At 42.5% G+C, this 27,429-nt stretch overlaps 1 protein-coding gene across 1 annotated transcript in view; it reads left to right on the top strand.

Moving 5' to 3' along the window:
- Positions 1-27,429, top strand: part of CTSF (cathepsin F) — a 192,531-nt gene that overhangs the window by 73,577 nt on the left and 91,525 nt on the right. Inside the window, exon 8 of the mRNA XM_073605173.1 lies at positions 16,389-16,485. Coding sequence (XP_073461274.1) covers positions 16,389-16,485 — 97 coding nt within the window. The remainder of the gene's footprint in view (positions 1-16,388; positions 16,486-27,429) is intronic.

The following is a 27,429-nucleotide window of genomic DNA, read 5'->3' as shown; positions in this document are numbered from 1 at the left end:
ATTTACTGGAGTTATTTGCCCAGTAGTCTACTTACAGAGTCCCAGTGTACAGTGAAGACATGCCACCTCCCTGCAGGACGACAGACGTGGGCACAAAACTGGACAGATTCTGCCATCAGGATGGACACTCACAGGTCAAAGATGGCGGCTCCCTGTCATCATCGCAAGCCTCCCGCGCTGCTGACAAGAGTGAGATCCTGGAAGCGATCGCTGCCTGCCAAACCTCTCTCACCACTATAATTGAGAAGGTGACGGTAGATATATCTTGCTTCGCCAAGATATGCAGCAACTGAGAGACAAAGTGGGGGAATCGGAGCATCGTTTGGGCCCTGTGGAGGACACTCCCCCCTGCTAAAGTCATCGGATCAGGTAACAACCCTGCTACGTTCCTTGAGGATTTGCTCGTCACAACATATGGGCGTGAGGCCTTTTCACAATCACAAAAAATTTCTGTTTTTGCAGATGACACTAAGCTATGCAGTGGAATAACGTCCTTACAGGATGTCTCCAATTTACAAGCCGACCTCAATGCACTGTCTAATTGGATGACTGTGGCAGATGAGTTTTAATGTTGAGAAATGTAAAGTTATGCACTTAGGGGCTAAGAATATGCATGCTTCATACATACTAGGGGGAGTACAACTGGGGGAATCCGTAGTGGAGAAGGATCTGGGGGTTTTGGTAGATCATAAGCTCAATAATAGCATGCAATGCCAAGCTGCGGTTTCCAAAACGAGCAAAGTCCTTTCTTGTATTAAGAGAGGTATGGACTCCAAAGAGAGAGATATAATTTTGCCCCTGTTCAAATCATTAGTAAGACCTCATCTGGAATATGCAGTTCAGTTTTGGGCACCAGTTCTCAAAAAGGATATCGGGGATCTGGAGAAAGTGCAGAGAAGGGCAACCAAACTGATAAGAGGCACGGAGGAGCTCAGCTATGAGGAAAGATTAGAGGAACTGAATTTATTCACTCTTGAGAAGAGGAGAATAAGGGGGGATATGATCAACATGTTCAAATATATAAGGGGTCCATATAGTGAACTTGGTGTTGAGTTATTCTCTTTAGGGTCAACACAGAGGACACGGGGGCACTCTTTACGTCTAGAGGAAAAGAGATTTCATCTCCAAATACGGAAAGGTTTCTTCACAGTAAGAGCTGTGAAAATGTGGAATAGACTCCCGCCAGAGGTGGTTCTGGCCAGCTCAGTAGATTGCTTTAAGAAAGGCCTGGATACTTTCCTAAATGTACATAATATAACTGGGTACTGACATTTATAGGTAAAGTTGATCCAGGGAAAATCCTATTGCCTCTTGGGGGATCAGGAAGGAATTTTTTCCCCTGCTGTAGCAAATTGGAGCATGCTCTGCTGGGGTTTTTTGCCTTCCTCTGGATCAGCTGTGGGTATAAAATTGGTATATTGGATTGTACGATATTTTTTATTTATTTATTGTTTTTAAGGTTGAACTGGATGGACTTGTGTCTTTTTTCAACCTGACTATGTAACTATCTGTCGTCAGTGCCAGCTGTCAGTGTCACCTGCCACATAAGTGCCACCTGTCAGTGTCACCTGCCACATCAGTGCCACGTGTCATCAGTGCCACGTATCAGTGCCATCTGCCAGTGTCACGTGCCATCAGTGCCATCTGTCACCAGTGTCATGTGTCATCAGTGCCACATGTCAGTGCCATTTGTCACCACCAAGAATGTCTAAAAGATTATTTTCAGCCGAGGATGGGTACAATGTTCTTGCGGCCGACGAGAGCAACGGGGAGCTCTCCGCTTCGGATTCCTCCTCATATTCAGATTCTGAGTCTGGCGTGGACTATGAGCCTGTCCTAAGCAGTGCACTGACAGCCTCAGAGGAGGAGGAGAGTCCGCCCGCCAGACAAAGGCGTTCTGGTGAGGAGGCAGTGCCATCCACCAACACCGCATTGCCATCCACCAGCACCGCAGTGCCATCCACCAGCACCACAGTACCTCCGCAAAGGCCGCGTACCAGTTGGGTGTCACCTCAGTCCCAAAGGGTTAGGTCCCATGCCAGCCTTCCCTATTCCCTTCAGAACCCCTTGTGGCTTCCTTCTAATTCAGGAGAAGCTGTCATTCCCCCTTTCACTGCCCAGCCACTGTCCAGGTGGACACAGAAAATTTTTCCCCGATTGATTTTTTCCATTTAATTTTTACTGAGGACATGCTAGCATCAATTGTGGCCCAGTGCAACTTGTATGCACAACAATTAAAGAAAATGGACTTTGAGGTAACAAACCTCTGGACTTTAATGGTGTTATATAAATGATAAGGGAATGTCAATTCATCAACAATTTTGGATAAAACAGAATTTTATTTAAAGAATGTTTAAAAAACATGAGACAGAATAGAATACAAAAAATTCATAAAATTCAGTGAAATATCAAGAAAGATTACCACTTTTCTCAACATGACATTCCCTTATCATTTATATAACACCATTAAAGTCCAGAGGTTTGTTACCTCAAAGTCCATTTTCTTTAATTGCTAAAAATTTGGGATGTGGTGTTTTGACATTTGGTTCCCCTCTTTCCATTCTCTACTGTATGCACAACAATTCATAGCATGTAACCCAACGTCCCTACGAGTGGAGAGCCCTAACAGTGGAGGAGTTTAAACATTTTTTGGGCCTCACATTCTGTATGGGACTAACCAAAAAAAATGTATTCTGTTTATATTGGTCAAGCCTCCCCATCCACCAAATGCCCATTTTTTCCTCAGTAATGCCCATGACCAGATATCTCATGATTATGACATTCCTACACTGCAACGATAATACCAAGTGCCCTCCCCAAAATGACCCAAATTTTGACGAGCTTTATAAAATTCGGCCACTACTAAATTATTTTTCTGAAATCTTCCCCAAGTTGTTTACCCCAGACCAACACATATGCGTGGATGAGTCCCTTATCACATTTTCTGGCAGGCTGGGCATAAAACAATTTATTCCCACCAAAAGGGCCCGCTATGGGGTGAAGCTTTATAAATTGTGTGACCGAGCCACAGGGTATACATATGCTTTCATGGTATACGAAGGGAAGGGCACCCAGCTGCATCCCCCTAATTGCCCAGACTACATCGGATCAAGCGGGAAAGTGGTTTGGGAACTCATAAACCCACTCCTGGAGAAAGGCTACCATTTGTATGTGGACAACTTTTATACTAGTTTGCCCCTGTTCCGCAACCTTCACAGAAAGAACACTCCACCATGTGGCACCGTAAGGATGAACCGGAAGGGCTTTCCTCAAAGCCTCGTCAACAAGAAGCTAAGAAGAGGGGAGACGGCAAGTTTACGGAATGAGGAAATTCTGGCTGTGAAGTGGAGGGACAGAAGGGATGTCTACGTGCTTTCATCGATCCACAACAATACATTCGTTGAAATCACCGGTAGGAATGGCCCAATCCAAAAACCAACATGTATCCACGAATACAATATGTTCATAGGGGGTGTCGATTTCAACGACCAAATGCTCGAACCCTACCTTGCCACAAGATGAACATATCAGTGGTATAAAAAAGTTTAAATTTTTATATTTAATTTGGCCATATACAACAGCAACGTTTTCTATCACAAATCCACTGAAAGCCCCAAATCCTTTCTTGGCTACCAGGAGGAAATCACCACTGCCCTTGTATTCCCAAACAGACCACCAGAAACCATTAGATCCGATGTGATTAGCACTCTCCGAACGCCACTTTCCCTAAAAAATCCCTCCCAGACCAACAGGCCAAAAACGTCAGAAAAAATGCCAGGTGTGCACCAAAGGAGGAGTGAGAAGAGACACCATTTATCATTGTCCCCAATATCCTTCCCAACCAGGCCTCTGCATAGTTGACTGTTTCCGCCGTTACCATACTTCACTATATTATTAGTGAAGTATAGTAAACATAATCCTCACTTCCTGCCATTTACCTTCACACCCCTAATGCCTCTACTTGCTCTGTAACTGACCCTGGCTTGTTATTCGACCACGCTTCTGCCTACCGATTCTGTTCATACCTCTGCCTGATCTGGAACTGACCCTGGCTTGTTATTCGACCACGCTTCTGCCTACCAATTCTGTTCATACCTCTGCCTGATCTGGAACTGACCCTGGCTTGTTCTTCGACCACGCTTCTGCCTACCGATTCTGTACATACCTCTGCCTGATCTAGAACTGACCCCAGACTGTTTGACCATGCTCTTTGCTTGCCTCTTGGACTGATCTTGTACCCTGCCACTGGACTAGTGGGATTCATAACACAGGGGTCTCACATATGTGAGGGGCTCCAGAATTGTTTTTCTGGATGAAGAAAACATTTTTTTTTTTGTTTTCTCATTTCTAGATTAGGGTCTGGAGACTCGGAGGCTTCAAAGAGATTTGGGTGGGAGAAGCCTCTACCCCTGTCCTCATTCTGTCCTGAACAAAGCCCTACTTCTGCCTGCTGCCTGTACGACCTATGCCATCATGCCTCTGCCTGTCGCATGAACTGACCACACCACATGGACCATGTTCCTGCCTACTACCAGGACCAATATTTTGGTACTGCTGACAATCTCTGCCTGTACTGACCCTGGACTGTATATGGACAGTATCCCTGCCTGCTGCCTGTACTATGGACAGTATTTCTGCCTGTTGCCTGGACAATTGCGTTCGCTTTTGCTGACCAAGTCCTTGCCTGCTGCCTGGACCAGTGCTATCCTCCTGTGGACAACTGCTCCACTAAAACCACAGGTATTCTTTTGTTTACCCTTTGTTCAGCAGAATGTATTTTGGGGTGTAATTATTGGTATGTGCATGCTATGTGTCCCTAGGACACCTGACGGTGTTCCTGTATGTGGCCAGGCTGTGTAAAAGTCTCACACATGTGGTATCGCCATACTCAGGAGGAGTAGCAGAATGTATTTTGGGGTGTCATTTTTGCTATGTACATGCTATGTCTTGGAAAAATCTTATCGCCTTCCTGCCGAGCGTACGCAGATGTGTGGCCTCGGTTTTCAGGGGTTATACCGGGATGATGCCCGCAGCTGCAGACATCATCCCAGTACCGTTTTTTTTAGAGCCGGCGATTGGCTTTCCAGGGATAACAACCGATGCTGAAAGCCGCTCGGCTGTTATACCGGAGTAGCAGGACTCCCTCCCGCCGCCACTCTCAACGGGCCTCCCGTCCCACCTGGAGACCCGATCGACAATGCGGCTAGGGACAGACTGGCACGAAGCCGGAAACGGCTTCGTTCCAGTCTCCTCATTGTAAACATTGTAAACACGGAAGCGACTTCATGACGTCACTTCCCGTTTCCTCGGCTGCCAGTTTTAAAAAAAATATGCAGTATTCAGAATCGCCGAAAATGGCGATCTGAATACTCTGAAGTGCAAAGGAGGGATCGGGGGTTCTTTTAGACCCCCGATCCCTCCATAAAGAGTACCTGTCAACACCTATTACTGTCACAAGGGATGTTTACATTCCTTGTGACAGCAATAAAAGTGATCGAATTTTTTTTTTTTTTTAAACACAATTTATTAATATAAAAATAAATACAATAATTTTTTTTTTTTTTAAAGTGCCCTGTCCCTACGAGCTCGCGCAGCAAAGAAAACGCATACGGAAGCCGCGCCCGCATATGTAAACGATGTTCAAATTACACATGTGAGGTATCGCCACGATCGTCAGAGCAGGAGCAATAATTCTAGCACTAGACCTCCTCTGTAACTCTAACCTGGTAACCGTAAAAAGGCGTCGCCTATGGAGATTTTTAGGTACCGTAGTTTGTCGCCATTCCACGAGTGCGTGCTAATATCAAGCGTGACATGTTTGGTATCTATTTACTCGGTGTAACATCAACTTTCACATTATACAAAAAGTACGCTAACTTTACTGTTTCGTTTTTTGAAAATTCATGAAAGTGTCCCTTTTCCCAAAAAGTTGCATTTAAAACACTGCTGCACAAATACCGTGTGACATAAAATATTGCAACAATCGCCATTTTATTCTCTAGATTCTCTGCTAAAAATATATATATATATATAATGTTTGGGGGCTCTAAGTAATTTTCTACCAAAAAAATACAGATTTTAACTTGAAAACACCAAATGTCAAAAATAGGCTTAGTCATGAAAGGGTTATAAATGGACAACTTTGTGTAAAAAAAAAAAAAAAGCGTTTTCATTATTTTTCCAAAAACTTCTGGAAAAAAAAGGAACTATTCAAAAGACTCATTATGCCTCATAGATTATACGTTGTGGTGTTAGCTTTCCGAAATGGGGTCATTTTGTGGGCGTTTCCATTGTCCTGGTGCTCCAGGGCCTTCAAAAATGTAATAGGTGGTTGAGAAATGAGATGTGTAATTTATGCTCCTAGAATGCCTGAAGGTGCTATTTAAATGTTGGTCCTCTGTATGTGGCCACGCTGTGTAAAAGCACGCTGTGTAAAAGTCTCACACATGTGGTATCGCCATACTCAGGAGGAGTAGCAGAATGTGTTTTGGGGTGTAATTTTTTGCTATGTACATGCTATGTGTTGGAAATATCTTATAAATGGACAACTTTGCGTAAAATAAAAGTGGTTTCATTTTTTTCCCACATTTTCCAAAAACTTTTGGAAAAAAATGAACCGTTCAAAAGACTCATTATGCCTCATAGATTATACTTTGGGGTGTTAGCTTTCCAAAATGGGGTCATTTTGTGGGCATTTCCATTGTCCTGGTGCTCCAGGGCCTTCAAAAGTGTAATAGGTAGTCAACAAGTTAGATGTATCATTTATGCTCCTAGAACACCAGATGGTGCTCCCTGCATGTTGGGCCTCTGTGTGGCTAGGCTGTGAAAAAGTCCCACACTTGTGGTATTGCCATACTTAGGAGGAGTAGCAGAATGTATTTTGGGGCGTCATTTGTGGTATACATATGCCATGTGAGAGAAACCTATTACATTGACAATTTTGTGGGGGAAAATAAAAATCTTAATTTTGCAAAGAATTGTGGGAAAAAATGACATCAAAAACCTCACAATGCATCTTACTAAATACCTTGGAATGTCTACTTTCAAAAAAGGGGTCATTTGGGGGGGTATTTGTACTTTCTTGGCTTTTTCGGGTCGCAAGAAATGAGATAGGCCACCAGTACATCAGGCGTGATCAATTTTTTATGATTTGCACCACAGCTTGTAGACTCTATAACTTTAACACAGACCAAATAATATCCACTAATTTGGGTTATTTTTACCAAAGATATATAGCAGTATAAATTGTGGCCAAAATTTATGAAGAAAAATTAATAATTTGCAAAATTTTATCACAGAAACTAAGAAAAATCTTTTTTAATTTATGGCGCAAAAAATAAAAACCCAGAGGTGATAAAATACCACCAAAAGAAAGCTCTATTTGCATGAAAAAAGGACAAAAAATTCATTTGGGTGCAGTATTACATGACTGAGTAATTGTCATTCAAAGTGTGAGAGCACTGAAAGCTGAAAATTGGTCTGGTCACGAGGGGGGTTTAAGTGCCCAGTAGGCAAGTGGTTAAGGACCAGTGGGCGAATATCATAGTCTTGGTTGAAACTCATGTACAGGGATCCTTGCAACGGGTGTTGCGGCTCCCCTGGATTGGGGAGCCACTCATTTCATGCCACTCATACCGTTTACTCCAGGGGTGTCTCAATGCTGGTAGCCAAGTGGGTGTCCTTTGAACTTGAGGAAGTGATGTTGGACCCCCAGGGTAGATATGTTTTTTTGCACGCTAAGATAGCAGGTAACCTATCATTAATTCTGGCCTGGTATGTTCCTCCCCCATATAACTCCACCATTCTTAGTGAGGGATTCTCTTTTATGGCCAAATATTCCTCTATACCGGCTATATGGCTGGGGGATTTTAATATGGTGGCTAATCTTTGTCTGGATCGAATAGGCCTGGGATCACAGACATCTATGTTGGATCGAAACACTAGGTTTAGTTGCCTAATGGTGAGCTTTAATCTAGTGGACACCTGGCGAAATCTACACCCTAAGCGACAGGCATACTCTTGCTTCTCTAGCTCCCACTCTACCATGTCCCGGATAGATTTTATTTGGCTTTCTCATACCCTGCTCCCTAGAATGCAAACTGCTGGGATTGGCCCCCAACTACTGCCACTGCCCTCCCGAAATCTATGCGTGAAGCCATCATAGTCCTCATTCCTAAACCTGGAAAATACCCTCACCTACCTGAATCCTATAGGCCTATCTCGCTATTGCAAACTGACATCAAAATATTAGCCAAAATCTTAGCTTTGCATCTCAATAAAGTTTATTCTCTCCCTAATACATCCCAATCAAACAGGCTTTAGGCCAGCGACAAATATGGCAATTAATACTAGACGCTTTTTTTGAAAATCCAAGCCTCTGATAGTCAGATTCTGGTTCTAGAGTGATCGTCTCCCTTGACACGGCTAAGGCCTTTGAGTGGCAGTACATATGGCAATATCTTCGCTGCTTCGGCCCCAACTTTGTCAAATGGCTTACCATCCTATACAACGCACCACAGGCTAGAGTAGTGGCCAATGGTTGGACCTCTGACGCTCTTCCACTTTTAAGGGGAATGCGGCAGGGGTGCCCCATTTTAGCCCTCCTATATACGCTAGCGATGGAACACCTGGCTGCTCTTATTGCACATCCAGATATTCGAGGGTTGACATCTGGTACAGTGGAGGAGAGGGTGAGGCGCTATGCCAACGATATGATACTGTATTTGACAGATTCCGGCCCTTCCCTCCTGACAGCCCTACGGATTATCGAAAACTTTGATAGATTCCCATGACTTAAAATGAATTGGGACAAGTCCCAGATTCTCCCCATAGATATGTTCCCCCCATCACGGGAACAGGCCAGTTTGCCCCTTGCCAGAGTTAATACTCTTAAACATTTTGGTATTCAGGTCACTCGATCTATAGCCAATTATGTCTCACTGAATGTTGGGCCTCTACTTCCGCTTATTAAATCTTAAATTTAGACGTGGGCTAGATTGCCAGTGGGAGTGATGGCCCGACTAGGTCTAGTCAAGATGATACTGTTTCCTAAAATTTTGTATGCGCTTTGCCATTCTCCAGTATATATTCCACTTAAATACTTTAAAATCGTGGCCATCCTGCTACAATCATTTATCTTAAATTGTCCTGGAAGGTTCTTCAGAGTCCACATATACATACCTATTGTCTCATGTTCTTCACAATGGAGAGATTAAGACGTTTGATCGGTTGAAGGCAGAATTTAACCTTCCAAACTATATGCTCTTTCGCTTCTTTCAGGTGCGACACGCACTCCATACTCAGTTTACAAGTACTTATCCTACTTTACTATCTTTAGATGTTCTTGATGTACTTTACAGCGATGAACCACGTCAACTCATATCTGTATTCTATAACATGATTATTACTCCAGTTGCAACTAAACTAGCCCATTCTATTAAGCACAAATGGATAGAAGGGGTTGGAGAATTGGATGATGAAGATCGGGGTGAGGCGAAGGAGACCTGCAAACTGGTGTCCCCCAAAATGTCTGATAGGCTAACGCAAGTTTATATCACATACAGGGCTTATCTGACTCCGAAATGAATGGCCAGATTTTTTTTTTTTGCATTTATATATGACCTAGGTGTCTGATCTCTGTTGGCACCTTTGACCATCTCTTCTGGCACTGTCCTTGTATTCGAGGATACTAGTCGCAGGTCATCCAGTTCCTACATGATCAGATAGGCTCACCGGTGTCGTTAGATCCTAGATCCCCCAAATGCCTTCGGGCTTATTTCCTGATACTGAAATAAATACATATATGTATAGTGGCTGCGCTTAGGACAATAAATAGGTATGCTGCCCCCCTAAAAGGAGCTCCCCTAGGGGTACTCCAAAAGTACACAGATAGATAGAATAATGGGGTGATGGCACTCCCTATAAGTAGTTATGTTGGGCGTGAACAGGTGTAGGAGGGAGAGATGGAGAGCCAACGTGCTGACCCCAGAGTGGGGCTACCACACCTAGATGCAGATTATATGTATAAATATACTACTACACATACAATCCCCCTCCGACAAAGTGTATAAATAATATAAAATATTGTAATGATATATATAAAAATGATAAGTCCCAAATTATTAACCCAATGTGTGTTGAAATATACCATAGGTGATATCCACATAAAGTGCCAAAATACCTCTCAATGATGTAAAGGGGGGTTGTGACCAATCCACACTATTTTGGCAAACGAGCACCAACCTGCCTCCATCCCAGTATATGCGAAAAAATAGGGGGAAGAGAAGCGGGACTTTGTATGAGGCATGTGGGTGAGTGTGTTGGGCTAAATGGTAAAAGTTTATGATGTGAATAATATGATCAGTGTGGATTGCATAAATGGGAATATAGCATAATCATGGTATAAAAGTTTTAATGGCATAGAGATTTGGGCCAAATATAGTCAAAGGAGAACACATTTAGGACCATAGTAAAAACCGTATTGACGACAATGTACATACAGGCAAAGTTCATACATTGATTATACAGTAGCAACAACACATATACATAGTATAATAGATAAGTGCATCAATAGATCTAAACTCAACGCGTTTCTTGGCTTGAAACCAATCGTCAGGAGTCCGATGCCATGTAACTGTATCAAAAACAATGAAGTACCTATTAATGTATGAACAAATGTTTGTAAGGAAGGTACTCTAAAAGTGTGATTTTCCATGTACTCACAAGATGTGCATTGATAAATGATCATGGTGTGTTGCAGTACGATGTAGGTCTGGGTCCATAAAGTCTCACCCGGGGTTGAGGCAGAGACCGCACCCCAATAAACCGCCGGCACGGCAGCCAAATTGACCAAGGCACCCATAGAGACCGGCAGTCGGGGACGTCTGGCGGGGCCAAGGAGTGGAAGTGGGCTGAGGAAAGAAGAGGGGATGAGGGTGAGAAGAGGTGTGGGAATGGTGAAAAGTGATAATGGGATGAATGAAAGCAACGCTATATCTATATGCGCATTGCCCCTTTGGGGTGACTGGATCTGGTGAGTGGGGACCCTTGAGGGGGAGCACAAAGTCACCAAGGATATTGAGAGCACTTAAGTCACCTTTTTGAAAATTCTTTTTCACTATTTTGAAGAAAACCTAATGCACAAATTATGGACTATTATATGGACACTATATAATTTTTGTTTGCTTATAATTCCTATGGACTTTATAACTTGGCCGCAGAGTATAGCTTATCAAACTAGTTTTTTAGCTATATGGTGATCTATGGGCATTACTATTATTATTTCTATTACTATTGGTTGCAGTTTATGGTTCATTTTTTAGCTATGGAGGTATACCACTAACCTACCACTAGGGGTATTACCATAGTTAATCTGGTTATTGCACCGTTCACTGACTATTCTACACCATTGAGAGGTATTTTGGCACTTTATGTGGATATCACCTATGGTATATTTCAACACACACTGGGTTAATAATTTGGGATTTATCATTTTTATATATATCATTACAATATTTTTTATTTATACACTTTGTCGGAGGGGGATTGTATGTGTAGTAGTATATTTATACATATAATCTGCATCTAGGTGGGGTACCCCCACTCTGGGATCAGCACGTTGGCTCTCCATCTCTCCCTCCTACACCTGTTCACGCCCAACATAACTACTTATAGGGAGCGCCATCACCCCATTATTCTATCTATCTGTGAAATAAATACATGCTTAGATTTCTCCATGAAACGTTGTTTGTAGCTAGAAAGATCATAGCCGAAATTGGATCCAGGCCGCTACCCCCACGCTAGCTGCCTGGCTTGCTGAAATAAATAATGCCTTACCATAAAAAAGATTTTTTACATGAATAATATATACTTGCCTGGGCAAGTATAACAAAATTTGGGACAGATGGTTACAATCCTCATCAACCTGTGTCTCCTAATATTCATAGTGTTCTTCTCGTCGGCATCATTTGAACTCCTTCCTGTTTTCTGTATGTCTCTATATGCAGCGTATAATCGTAACTGTATATGGAAATATTTGAAGAAATATGCATAGATAAAAATCGCAGCATTAACAGCGCTAACAAAATATCCTAAAACCTTCAGTGCAATATGATAGCATTCAGTGGGCTAAAGACGTCAAACACAAATAAATGAGTGACATAAAAGTCCATGCAAAAGTCCTTAAATAAGTGTATGGTGCATTGTCCCATCAGAGATTTAAAGCATTCTTATCCTGAATACCTTCACTGATATACCATGTGAACACCCCTTTGGTGATGCACTCACCGCAATAAAGAGTTAAATAAGTCTGGTATCGCCACAGGGATATAAGTTCAAGCTGGACGCTCTCTCAAGGTTACCAAAAATCTTTCCTGGAATGGCTCAGCGCAGTGGGTGCAACTTCACCCACTTTGCCATCCATGTTCTTCTGAGCTCTGTAGTTCCTGTAATTTGCTGCTTAACCTTGCTGAAAAAACGTTATTGCCTGGTGACTTCCTGTTTGTAAGACCGCTGGCTCCTATTCCTCTCCTATGGAAATATGGATATATATATATATATATATATATAAAGAAAAAGCCAAGAGGTTGCTGCACTTAAAAACTTTCAGTTGCTTTATTTCGCATAGTCTTGAGGAAAAATTATAAAGCAAGCATAATCATTCCAGACAAAGTCATGGCAATAAATGTCTATACAATACAGATATGAATGGATTACGTTTCGGGCTAGTATGCTTGCGCCCTTCCTAAGACCCGTCAAAGCATATCTAAAGATTTCACTGCAATCATTCATTTGAATACAAATTAGTAGAATACATCACACATGGAAAGAATATGGTTAATTAGTTCAACCCACATTATATTCAGCACCTATGTGAATACGTGTTTTTTGCACCATAGACACAAAGTCTGGCAAAAAGCAGCCGATATCTCTATCTCTTCAATCTTATTCTTCAATGTGTTTTTTAAACCTGTGGAAAATACATATATAGATAAAATAAGTATGTCCACATATAGAATTCTTTGTTACAAAACATTTTTACGTTCCTTTCTTTGTTTAATCAATCAATTATAGATTTATGTCGTTAAACAAACAAATAAAGATCCAAATCAACGTTTAAACCATATGGGGCAATGGTATTTAAAAAATGTATCCAGTATACCTCTCTTTTCCTCAAGATCAATTCACGTTTCCTCCCCTCCTATTTTTCTCTATTCCCTCTAGGACCATATATTTTAATTGTGATACATTATGTCCAAATTCCAAAAAGTGTCTCGCCGGCAGTAATTGTGTTAGTTTGTCACGTATTGAGTATTTATGTCTCGCTATCCTATCCTTTACTTTTTGTGTAGTTTCTCCAACATAAACTAAACCGCATAGACACTTTATGGCATATATCACGTATGAAGATTGACAATATCCACGTATAGGGATATTGAAGCCCCTATGTGGATGTGTAAAGTATTTACCTTTGATCATAGAGTTGAATTGTATGCATGATAGACAAGGATATGATCCTAAATTTTTTGGTCCTAAAAAAGTTGGTCTTGCTGTTATAGATGCAGGTTGGTCCAATTTTATCAATCGGTCCCGTATTGTTCTACCTTTTCTATAGGAGGGCATAAGTGGATTCCAGAATTCTTGTATCGTGGGATAACTAGTTCTTAAGAGGTTCCAATGTCTGTTAACTATTTGGGAGATTTTTTTGGAAAAGGGGTGATACTGCATAATGAAAGGAATTCTTTTTGTTACTCTTTGAATTGTCTTAGTATGATCGGTATTAGAGGGTTCCATATCAACCAAGGCTCGAGGATATCTTCTGTTAATAAGTTTATTTTTCATTTCATTAAGTCTCCAATCACGGCACAGGGGATCACTCACGATCCGCTGTACCCTCATCATCTGACTCTTTGGAATAGATGAAAAAAACATTAGGAGGGTGAAAACTATTAAAATGTAGTAATTGATTACGATCTGTGGGTTTCACATACAGATCAGTAATGATCTGCATGTTACTCAACTTTACTGTAGTGTCTAAAAAAGAGATCTCATCTTTACCGATTTCGATATTAAACTTGAGGCCAGGTATTAAATAGTTAATATACTTATCAAACAGAAATAGGCTTTCCATGTTGCCATCCCATATAGCGAAAATATCGTCCACAAATCTATACCAACATTGGCAATGTTTAAGAAATAAATCATTCACATAAATAAAAGAAGTTTCAATCATATTCATGAATGCATTCGCGTATGGGGGTGCAACATTTGAGCCCAACGCTGCCCCATTTAGTTGCAAAAAATGGGTGTCCTTGAAAAGAAAATAATTTTCCTCAAGGATAATTTTCAAAAGATCAAGCAGGAACGAAATATGTTCAATTTTATAGATACCTGACTGGGTTAACAATCTCTGGCATGCCTCTATTCCCAAATCATGAGGGATAATAGTAAACAGACTAGAGACGTCCCATGATATTAGGAGGTATACTGGATACATTTTTTAAATACCATTGCCCCATATGGTTTAAACGTTGATTTGGATCTTTATTTGTTTATATATATATATATATATATATATCTTTTTTTTTTAAGAAACTCAATAAACCTTTGTTTAAATAAAAAAAAGTTTGCCACACAACATTTAGACAAGCCTGTGAAATGCTGGGAGAATATAGTCTGGTCAGATGAGACCAAAATGTAACTCTTTGGATGCCATAATACACACCATGTTTGGGGGTTAAGTGGCAGTGCACCACAGTTTGGAGATGGGAACATCATGCCGTGGGGCTGTGTTTCAGCATACATTACTGGCAAACTTTATATCATTGAAGGAAGGATGAATGGAAAAATGTACCAAGACATTCTTGCTAAAAATCTGCTGTCGTCTGCCAGGATGATGAAGAGCAAACGAGGGTGGACGTTTCAGCAAGACAATGATCCCAAACACAAAGCCAAGACAATTCTCAATTGGTTTCAAAGAAAGAAAATAAAGCCGCTAGAATGGCCCAGCCAATTGCCTGACTTGAATCCAATAGAAAATCTATGGAAAGAACTAAAGATCATAGTTCATAGAAAAGGCCCACAGAACCTTTAAGATTTGAAGACTTTGTGTGGAAGAATGGGCCAAAATCACACCTGAGCAATGCATGCGACTATTTTCTCCATACAGGAGGTGTCTTGAAGCTGTCATTACCAACAAAGGATTTGATACAGAATATTAAATACATTTCACTTAGCGTGTTCAATATTTTTTCCCTGTGTCATTCCATTATATTGCACATAAAGGGTATGTAACCCCTGACAATTAAATGTAACATTTTGCTATATCTCTTCGATCGGTGCCAAAAATACCTGTTTTATCCTATCAGAAATTTCTGTGAACTAAAGAATTCTGCTCCTTCATAGATACAGTACATTTGGTAAGCGCTGTTACGCTAGGATGGGAACTTTAGCGGTGTGTACATTTCATCTTGATTTGTATACAATACTTAGCAGCTATTTACATAAATCAGATTAGACAGTTGATTCACTTCATTGGTGTATACATTTCCTCTGGAATTGCAAACAATACTTAAAGCGGAGCACCACCCAAAAGGGGAAGCTCTGCTTGTTTGCTTCCTCCCCCCTCTGACACATTTGGCACCTTTCGGGTGGAGGGGGGGCGGGTACCTGTTTTTGACAGGTACCCATTCCCACTTCCGGGTGACCTCGCCAAGGCGAGGACCCCTGGAAGTTCGGCCCCCCTCCTTCCCCCGCCGCTGGGTAATTCACAAAGCACAGCATGCTTCACGCATGCACAGTTGGGGACCGGCTATGAAGCCGCAAGGCTTCACTGCCGGTTTCCCTTACAAGAAATGGCGGCAGCAGCACCTGAGAGCCGATTGGAAAATCGGCTGGGGTGCCGACATCACAGGATCCCTGGACAGGTAAGTGTCTTAATATTAAAAGTCAGCAGCTACAGTATTTGTAGCTGCTGACTTTTAATTTCTTGTGGGGGGGGGGGGGGGGGGGGGGGCTGGAGCTCCACTTTAACTGCTATTTACATTTTACCAATGTAAATATTTCAGGTATCCTCCTAGAATGCATCTAGCCTTCTAAGCAATATATGTTTGCAGCTGTTTCCAACTTTAGTTGCATAATATGGTACAATCATTTAGATCTTCTGCATATCAGTCATGCCATTTATTTCATCTTGTTTAGCTGATGGTATATACTTGCCTAGGATGTTGCATGTGTCCTATACTTTTGGTAAAAACATTTGGTAACATTCCATTGGAGCATCAGCTAACAGACTTTTTTCATTTTATGCACAGCTAAAAACTGCTTGTAAACATTTATCTGTTTTGTCCATAATGCTTAATTCGTACCTATGTTATTTACGTATTGTGCAGGGCATGTGTGGATCCTGTTGGGCTTTCTCTGTGATTGGAAATATTGAAGGACAGTGGTTCTTGAAGAAAGGCTCCCTTGTTTCCTTGTCCGAGCAAGGTATAGTGGTTTTAAGAATAATTATTTATTTCAGGTACTTGTATAGTCCCTGTCAATTTACACAGTGCTTTATATATATTTATATATATATATATATATATATATATATATATATATATATATATATATATATATATATATATATATATATATATATACATACATACATACAGTGGGGATGGAAAGTATTCAGACCCTCTTAAATTTTTCACTCTTTGTTATATTGCAGCCATTTGCTAAAATCATTTAAGTTCATTTTTTTTCCTCATTAATGTACACACAGCATCCCATATTGACAGAAAAACACAGAATTGTTGACATTTTTGCAGATTTATTAAAAAAGAAAAACTGAAATATCACATGGTCCTAAGTATTCAGACCCTTTGCTCAGTATTTAGAAGAAGCACCCTTTTGATCCAATACAGCCATGAGTCTTTTTGGGAAAGATGCAATAAGTTTTTCACACTTGGATTTGGGGATCCTCTGCCATTCCTCCTTGCAGATCCTCTCCAGTTCTGTCAGGTTGGATGGTAAACATTGGTGGACAGCCATTTTTAGGTCTCTCCAGAGATGCTCAATTGGGTTTAAGTCAGGGCTCTGGCTGGGCCATTCAAGAACAGTCACGGAGTTGTTGTGAAGCCACTTCTTCGTTATTTTAGCTGTGTGCTTAGGGTCATTGTCTTGTTGGAAGGTAAACTTTCGGCCCAGTCTGAGGTCCCGAGCATTCTGGAGAAGGTTTTTTGTCCAGGATATCCCTGTACTTGCTGCATTCATCTTTCCCTCAATTGCAACCAGTCGTCCTGTCCCTGCAGCTGAAAAACACCCCCACAGCATGATGCTACCACCACCATGCTTCACTGTTGGGACTGTATTGGACAGGTGATGAGCAGTGCCTGGTTTTCTCCACACATACCGCTTAGAATAAGGGCCAAATAGTTCTATCTTGGTCTCATCAGACCAAAGAATCTTATTTCTCACCATCTTGGAGTCCTTCAGGTGTTTTTTTAGCAAACTCCATGCAGGCTTTCATGTGTCTTGCACTGAGGAGAGGCTTCCGTCGGGCCACTCTGCCATAAAGCCCCTACTGATGGAGGGCTGCAGTGATGGTTGACTTTCCACAACTTTCTCCCATCTCCCGACTGCATCTCTGGAGCTCAGCCACAGTGATCTTTGGGTTCTTCTTTACCCCTCTCACCAAGGCTCTTCTCCTCCGATAGCTCAGTTTGGCCGGACGGCCATCTCTAGGAAGGGTTCTGGTCGTCCCAAATGTCTTCCATTTAAGGATTATGGAGGCCACTGTGCTCTTAGGAACCTTAAGTGCAGCAGAACTTTTTCTGTAACCTTGGCTAGATCTGTGCCTTGCCACAGTTCTGTCTCTGAGCTCTACAGGCAGTTCCTTTGACCTCATGATTCTCATTTGCTCTGACATGCACTGTGAGCTGGAAGGTCTTAAATAGACAGGTGTGTGGCTTTCCTAATCAAGTCCAATCAGTATAATCAAACACAGCTGGACTCAAATGAAGGTGTAGAACTGGTGGCCCTCCAGCTGTTGCGAAACTACAAGTCCCATGAGGCCTTGCAAGGCTAACAGTTACAAGCATGGCTTCTTCAGGCAAAGGCATTATGGGATTTGTAGTTCCACAGCAGCTGGAGGGCCACCAGTTTGAGACCCCTGGTGTAGAACCATCTCAAGGATGATCAGAAGAAATGGACAGCACCTGAGTGAAATATATGAGTGTCACAGCAAAGGGTCTGAATACTTAGGACCATGTGATATTTCAGTTCTTTTTTAAATAAATCTGCAAAAATGTCAACAATTCTGTGTTTTTCTGTCAATATGGGGTGCTGTGTGTACATTAATGAGGGAAAAAATTAACTTAAATAATTTTAGCAAATGGCTGCAATATAACAAAGAGTGAAAAATTTAAGGGGGTCTGAATACTTTCTGTCCTCACTATATATCCCTCACATTTTTGTAAATATTTTATTATATCTTTTCATGTGACAATACTGAAGAAATGACACTTTGCTACAATGTAAAGTAGTGAGTGTACAGCTTGTATAACAGTGTAAATTTGCTGTCCCCTCAAAATATCTCAACACGCAGCCATTAATGTCTAAACCGCTGGCAACAAAAGTGAGTACACCCCTAAGTGAAAATGTCCAAATTGAGCCCAATTAGCCATTTTCCCTCCCCGGTGTCCTGTGACTCGTTAGTGTTACAAGATCTCAGGTGTGAATGGGGAGCGGGTGTGTTAAATTTGGTGTTATCGCTCTCACTCTCTCATAGTGGTCACTGAAAGTTTAACATGGCACCTCATGGCAAAGAACTCTCTGAGGATCTGAAAAAAAAAGAATTGTTGCTCTACATAAAGATGGCCTAGGCTATAAGAAGACTGCCAAGACCCTGAAACTGAGCTGCAGCACGGTGGCTAAGGCCATACAGCAGTTTAACAGGACAGGTTCCACTCAGGACAGGCCTCGCCATGGTCGACCAAAGAAGTTGAGTACACGTACTCCGCGTCATATCCAGAGGTTGTGTTTGGGAAATAGACATATGAGTGCTGCCATCATTTGCAGAGGTTGAAGGAGTGGGGGGGTCAGCCTGTCAGTTCTCAGACCATACAACGCACACTGCATCAAATTGGTCTGTATGGCTGTCATCCCAGATAGAAGCATCTTCTAAAGATGATGCACAAGAAAGCCCGCAAACAGTTTGCTGAAGACAACAGACTAAGGACATGGATTACTGGAACCATGTCCTGTGGGTATAATCTGATGAAACCAAGGTAAACGTATTTGGTTCAGATAGTGTCAAGTGTGTGTGGCGGCAACCAGGTGAGGAGTACAAAGACAAGTGTGTCTTGCCTACAGTCAAGCATGGTGGTGGGAGTGTCACGGTCTGGGGCTGCATGAGTGCTGCCGGAACTGAGGAGCTACAGTACATTGAGGGAACCATTAATGCCTACATGTACTGTGACATACTGAAGCAGAGCATGATCCCCTCCCTTCGAAGACTGGGCCACAGGGCAGTATTTCAACATAACGACCCCAAACACACCTCCGAGATGACCACTGCCTTGCTAAAGAAGCTGAGGGTAAAGGTGATGGACTGGCCAAGCATGTCTCCAGACCTAAACCCTATTGAGCTTCTGTGGGGCATCCTCAAATGGAAGGTGGAGGAGCGCAAGGTCTCTAACATCCACCAGCTACATGATGTCGTCATGGAGGAGTGGAAGAGGACTCCAGTGGCAACCTGTGAAGCTCTGGTGAACTCCATGCCCAAAATATTTACATTTTGGGCCCAATTTGGACATTTTCACTTAGGGGTGTACTCACTTTTGTAGCCAGCAGTTTAGACATTAATGGCTGTGTGTTGAGTTATTTTGAGGGGACAGCAAATTTACACTGTTATGCAAGCTGTACACTCACTACTTTACATTGTAGCAAAGTGTCATTTTTTCAGTGTTGTCACATGAAAAGTCATAATAAAATATTTACAAAAATGTGAGGGGTGTACTCACTTTTGTGAGATACTGTATATGTAAACATACAGCGGGTAAAATAAGTATGGAACACATCACCATGTTCTAGGTAAATATATTTCTAAAGGTGCTATTGACATGAGTTTTTACCACATGTCAGTAACAACCCATGCAATCCATACATACAAAGAAACCAAAACAAACATGTTCAGAAATTAAGTTATGTGTAATCAAATGCAATGACACAGGGAAAAAGTATTGAACACACTAACTGAAATGTATTTAATACTTTGTACAAAATACTTCGTTGGTAATGACCACTTCAAGGCACCTCCTGTATAGAGAAACTTGTCGTATGCATTGCTCAGGTGTCATTTTGGCCCATTTTTCCACACAGTCTTCAAATCTTGAAGGTTCCATGGGCCTCTTCTATGAACTCTGATCTTTAGTTCTTTCCATAGATTTTCTATTGCATTCAAATCAAGTGATTGGCTGGACCATTCTAGCAGCTTTATTTTCTTTCTTTGAAATCAATTGAGAGTTTCCTTGGCTTTGTGCTTGGGATCATTGTCTTGCTGAAATGTCCACCCTCGTTTCATTCATCTTCATTATCCTGGTAAATGGCAGCAGATTTATCTGCTCTGTGTGTGTGTGTGTGTGTGTGTATATATATATATATATATATATATATATATATATATAGATATATATAGATATAGATATATACAGTTGTGCTCAAAAGTTTGCATACCCTGGCAGAAATTGTGAAATTTTGGCATTAATATCGAAAATATGACTGATCATGCCAAAAAACTGTCTTTTATTTAAGAATAGCAATCACATGAAGCCATCTATTATCACATAATTTTTTTGGATCCTTTTTAAATCATAATGGTAAAGAGATCACCCAAATGGCCCTGATCAAAAGTTTACATACCCTGGAATGTTTGGCCCTGGTACAGACACAGAAGGTGGCACACACAGGTTAAAATGGCATATAAAAGGTTAATTTCCCACATTTGTGGATTTTTTAATCACAAGTAGTGTCTGTGTATAAATAGTCAATTCGTTTTTTTAGCTCTCACATGGATGCGCTAAGCAGGCTAGACACTGAGCCATGAGGAGGTAGAGAAGAACAGTCAAAAGACTTGCGTAACAAGGTAATGAGACTTTACAAAGATTATAAAAATATATCCAAAGCCTTGAATATGCCAGTCAGTACTGTTCAATCACTTAATAAGAAGTGGAAAATTTGGGAATCTCTTGATACCAAGCCAAGGTCAGGTAGATCAAGAAAGATTTCAGCCACAGCTGCCACAGGAACTGTTCAGAATACAAAGAAAAACCCACAGGTAACCTCAGGAGAAATACAGGCTGGTCTGGAAAAAGATGATGTGGTTGGTTTTAGGAAGCACAAAACCATGATACTTGAACAAAAAAGAGCTGCATGGTCAAGTTGCCAGAAAGAAGCCTTTACTGTACAAGTTCCACAAAAAAGCCTGGATACATCATGCCCAACAACACCTTGACATACCTCATTGGCTTTTTTGTGGCATTGGCGCAGTAAAGGCTTCCTTCTGGCAGCTCAACCATGCAGCTCTTTTTTGTTCAAGTATAGTTGAATTGCTCCTTAAAAACAACCACACCGTCTTTTTGGAGAGCAGCCTGTATTTCTCCTGCGGTTACCTGTGGGTTTTTCTTTGTATCCTGAGCAATTCTTCTGCCAGTTGTGGCTGCAATCTTTCTTTGTCTACCTGACCATGGCTTGGTATCAAAAGAGCCCCTAATTTTCCACTTCTTAATAAGTGATTTATCAGTACTAACTGGCATTGGATATCTTTTTATATCCTTTTCCATCTTTGTAAAGTTTCATTACCTTGTTATGCAGGTCTTTTGACTGTTCTTTTCTACCTCCTCATGGCTCAGTGTCTAGCCTGCTTAGTGCATCCATGTGTCAGCTAACAAACTCATTGACTATTTATGCACAGACACCAATTGTGATTTAAAAAGCCACAAATGCTGGAAAGTAACCTTTAATTGCCATTTTAACCTGTGTATGCCACCTTCTGTGTCTGTACCAAGGCCAAACATTCCAGGGTATGTAAACTTTTGATCAGGGCCATTTGGGTGATTTTTGTTATCATTATGATTTAAAAAGGATCCAAAAAATTATGTGATAAATGGCTTCATGTGAATGCTATCCTTAAATAAAAGACGTTTTTTTTTGGCATGATCAGTCATATTTGTGAAATTTTGGCATTAATTTTGAATTTTCTGCCAGGGTATGCAAACTATATTTATATATATATATATATATATATATATATATATATATATATATATATATATATGTGTGTGTGTGTGTGTTCTATATTCACATCAGTCCCTGTTCTCAAGGAGCTTATAATCTAAGGTCCTTAACTCACATTCATACATGCACATGCTAGGGCCAATTTAGACAGGAGCCAATTAACCTACCAGCATGTCTTTGGAGTGGGGGAGATAACTAGAGCACCCGGAGGAAAGCCATGCAAGCACAGGAAAACATGCAAACTCTGTGCAGGTAGTGACGTGGTTGGGATTCGAACGGCCGAACCTAGTGCTGCTAACCACTGTGTTGCCTAATACCTACTTATTTCTTAAAATAATCCCATCACCTTTAGACCCCTTTCACACAGGACAAGTCCGTTTTGACTAACTCCACTTGCTCAGTGGGGATCGATCCATTGATCTCCGCTGAGCAGGCGGATGACAGGTCCGGCTCTGCACACTGTGTGGATATGAACCTTTCAGAGCCACACTGTCCTCTATAGGAGGTCAGATGAAAACGGATCCGCCTGTCCGTTTTCATCCGATTCCACCCGATCCGCCAGACGGATGGAAAATAGGGTTTTCATCCGTCCGGATTAAGTAGACCGGATTGGATCGAAAAGCGGCGGATGTCAGCGGACATGTCATAGCTGACATCTGTCACTCCATAGAGTTGAATGGAGCGGCGGACCTGATCGGACACCATATGTGAAAGGGGCCTTATTTTAAAAGATAGACTCAAAGAAATGCCTTCACGTTCCTGCAGATTTCCTCCAGGGCACCACAGGAGACTTGTATCCTTAAAGTGGTTGTAAACCTCAGACATGAAATATGAACAAAGCATAGCCCTCTGTAGTGTATACTTGTCTCAATTAAAAGGACGAAGTGTCATTTTTTTGTGATGCCTTGTTCCTCTATCAGCATTAGTCACTTCTGACAATTTTTCCTAAAACTAAGACCGCTTTCACACTGAGGCGTTTTTCAGGCGCTTTTGGGCTAAAAATAGCGCCTGTAAAGCGCCTGAAAAAACAGCTCCCCTGCAGTCTCAGTGTGAAAGCCGGAGGGCTTTCACAAAAAGATAAAGATTTGCATAAGGACCCATTCACACTAGGAACTGCGTGTGAAGCACACAGGAACGTTGTGCGGTTTCTGTGCGCTTCACATGCAGTTCTGTGCCGTGCGATTTTCAATTAATTTTGAATGGGCTGAAATTGCACCGCACCAAAAGTAGTGAATGCATTACTTTTTAAAACACGCGGCAACCTCATGGCATGGTACTTTTGTACCATGCGATCTAGTGCAGGCAAACATTTGGAGTGTCGTTAACTTGAACTGACCCCTACAGCAGATCTCAAGGGCATTGTGATCAGAATGCGGTGCGGGAATGCATCTCTCCTGCACTGCATTTAATGTGAACAGGCACTTATTGTGTGCTCTGGGTTTTGGTGCTCTCTTGCAATACGCTGAGGCTGCATGCAGGCATGGCAGAGGGCAGCAGATTTTCCTCAACAATTTTATGATATTTTACCCCCTTATGTCAGTATTTTGTTGAACCACCTTTTGCTTTAATTACAGCCTTTATAGTCTGTTGGAATATATCTCTACTAACTTTGCACATCTAGACTTTGTAATATTTGCTCAAGTTCAGTTCAATTTGATGGTGACTAGGGTTGCAACGGATCGTCACCGATCCGTGATTCGAGCGGTTCAGCCTGTTCGGATCGGCACACACGCGATTCGCGGAGCGCTCCACCGCCTCGGCCTTAGGAAAGGCCGCGGCTTCGGCCTAGCTCCGGAGCGGCGGCCATCTTGGTACACCCGGCGTCGGCCTAGGTGAGCGGCGCAGACAATCGTAGGGGAGATGTGGATATTACAGTGGGGGGAGATGTGGGTATTAGTGGGGGAGATGTGGGTATTAGTGGGGGGAGATGTGGGGAGATTTGGATATTACAGTGGGGGAGATGTGGATATTACAGTGGGGGAGATGTGGATATTAGTGGGGGAGATGTGGATATTACAGTGGGGGAGATGTGGATATTACAGTGGGGGGAGATGTGGATTACAGTGGGGGAGATTGTGGATATCACAGTGGGGGGAGATGTGGATATTACAGTGGGGGATATTGTGGATACAGTGGGGACTATATGGTGGTGGAATTTTCACAGGTTTTTGTAAATTTAATTAATTTTTTTTTTTTTTGATCCGAAAATGAACCGACCTGTGACTCCTGATCCGAGGAACGATCCGAACCGTGAGTTTTTTGATCCGTTGCACCCCTAATGGTGACTGTTTGTGAACTGCAGTCTTCAAGTCATTCCACAGATTTTCTTCTATCCTGACAAGAGCTCCAGTCTCTGCTGCAGAGAAACACCCCCATAACAGAATTCTACCACCTCCATGCTTTACTGTAGGAATGGTGTTGTTTGGATGGTGAGCTGTATTGGATTTCCGCCAGACGTATTGTTTGGTGTTGAGGCCAGATAGTAAAATTTTAGCCTCATCAAAACATAGCTCCTTTTTCCATTTGGCCTCAAAATGGATGGGGCAAAATACCATCAATTCTTGCCGAATAATCTGCTGCTCTCTGCCAGAAAGTTGTCAGTAGGAAGGTTTACCTTTCAACATGACAATAACCCAAAGCACAAAGAAAAAATGACCACACAGTGGTTGAAGGAGAAAAGGGTGAATGTCCTTGCATGGCCTATTCTGAGCCCAGATGTAAACCCCATTGAAAATCTGTGGAATGGGGCGTGGCCTGGACATGGCTGACTAGAGACGTGTTTTTAGCTGAGCTCCCGGCTGTCTCTCCCCTATCCCAGCTATATCAGTCCATTATTCAAAATATGTACTCCTACAGAAAGAAGGCAGCAAAGAAAGCCAACAAACCAACTAAAGCTACTCCTCAACCACCAACATCGGGCAAAATCAAAAGACTTTTTCAGCTCTCATTGCTCGGTTCTCCGGAGCTTAAAATGGCGTCAGCGCGTGGTGAGCATGCAGGGAGACAGACTTCACAAAACTCCCCATCGACTGACATGGAGGCGCTGTTGACAGACACCTATACTGGCTTCCCTGCAGATCTCCGCTCCGACTATGGTGAGCCGTCACAACCCCTTTTACAATCTACCAGGATGGCGGCGGAGTTGCGCTCGCTCCTGCAGGCACTCCCCACTAAGGCAGACATAGCGGCCCTCTTAGATATGGTGGAAACCGCTCACCGTAAAGAAATGAGTGTGATGAAGGCGGAGGTTCAGGCACTTACCACCAGGGTTGAGACAGGGAAATCCTCCCTAGCAGCCCCGGAGCGTCGGGTAACAGCTGTGGAAGGGACCCAGGACACTCAGGCGGAAGCCTTGCAAGACCAGCAGCTCCACATGGAAGAGATGGAGGACCGAAGCCGCAGGAATAACTTGCGACTCCGGGGATTGCCGGAGGCCACCGGACCCGAAGACCTGGCGGATACGGCGGTTGCCTTTTTCTGCAGCATACCCGGTGTAGATCTACCAGATCGAGTAGAAATCAATAGGATTCACCGAACATTGGGCCCTAAACCGACTGATCCTTTGAGACCGCGAGATGTAATCTGCAGATTACACCACTATACACATAAAGAACAAATCCTACGCAAAGCTTGAGAAGCGGAAGACCCGGAGCTAGATGGTGTGGCTGTTAAGATATTCCCGGACCTCTCCCGCGCTACCCTGCAGAGACGAGCGATCCTGAAACCTCTACTGGATCCAGCCCTGCACAGAGGAGCCACATACCACTGGGGATATCCCCTTTCGGTCACATTCAGGAAGGAGCAGAGATTCTTCACACTACGTAAACCAGATGCTTTGCCAGCCCTTTTCTCCTTCCTTGAAACAGATCCTATTGATGTACCTAACTGGCTCGCCCCCCTGCAGCGGCCACAAGGACACATGACTATGCCGAGACTGGGAGGGAACCTACCGCCCAGACAGCAGAGAAGCCGTCGTCGACCCAGAGCGCCATCACAAGAAGATGCGTGTGAGTCATGAGGCATGCATCCCTTGAGACGACACTCGTTTCAGGCTGAATAATGCCCAAAGTTGTGATTGTTGACTTTGTTTTGGTTATATCACTAATGCCGTTCACCCGACATCATTTGCCCCTATATACTGCCGGAGAGAATAGGGATTATGTGAACTTTACTGCATAGAGAGAGGTGTCACCCTTTACACCAATCACCAAGACTTCTGTCCTTATCATTGCAATGGCCCCTCATGATCAACCCGCATAATACCCTTAAAGCGGTCATTATAGTTTGAGATGTAAGTTGGAGAAGGAGACTGCATACACCCAGGGGGTCTGTTTCAGCCATAGGCACTCTCTGGAATGTAAACCTCAGATGTATGCATTCTTTTTAATGGATACCCCGCGGCTACTCCAGACACCAACCTGGAAACATTTATCAGAAGACATACTACATCAGCAGGAGAAGAGGTAGTGGAACCGCCAATTGTGGAGTCTTGTACCTCCTCCTCTCATGGAGATCAGTTGAAGCCGCATACCATAGAGCCTTGCTCAGATACCTTATCTGACGGATCTGTTAACTCCTGTTTGGTGGAGACCTGACGAGACCGCTCTGAAGCCATACTAATAAGGTCTAAGGGACATGCCATCTTTTAAATGTGGGGTACACGGTAATGTTATGTTTTGTTTAAATGTATTTTTTAAGCTGTTTTGTTTTTAGTTTTACCATACCACACTTGCTGAGATGCCCAGTTTTGGAGCTGTGTCATTTCTCTAAACATGCTTTGGCACCACAGTAAAGTGTCCACTTCATAGAATGCTCCTCTGACTAGCCGAATGAACACTTAGAGTCAGAGAAGTGGGGGTTGGCGATTAAGAAGCTGGCACACGGGGATCGCAAATACCTACCCACTTAAGTTATATTATTGTTGGTTTATTATTTTGTTTACAAAGATGTACGAGATACTCTACGCATTCCAGATGCGCTGGGACGGGAGGGAGGACAGGGTACTCACCCTTTGAGCCGTGTCCTACCCCTCCCCCAATTAGGTCAGCATATCCTCTTGGAGGGCGCTACTCTGCCTTCTGGGAGCCATATGCAAAGAACAATACCCGGAACATAAAAGGGAATCGAGCTAGGCGAGACATTAGGCCT

This window comes from Aquarana catesbeiana, linkage group LG11, assembly GCF_042186555.1.
Source record: "Aquarana catesbeiana isolate 2022-GZ linkage group LG11, ASM4218655v1, whole genome shotgun sequence".
Taxonomy (NCBI): Eukaryota; Metazoa; Chordata; class Amphibia; order Anura; family Ranidae; genus Aquarana; species Aquarana catesbeiana.
This window is presented reverse-complemented; position numbering and strand designations above follow the sequence as displayed.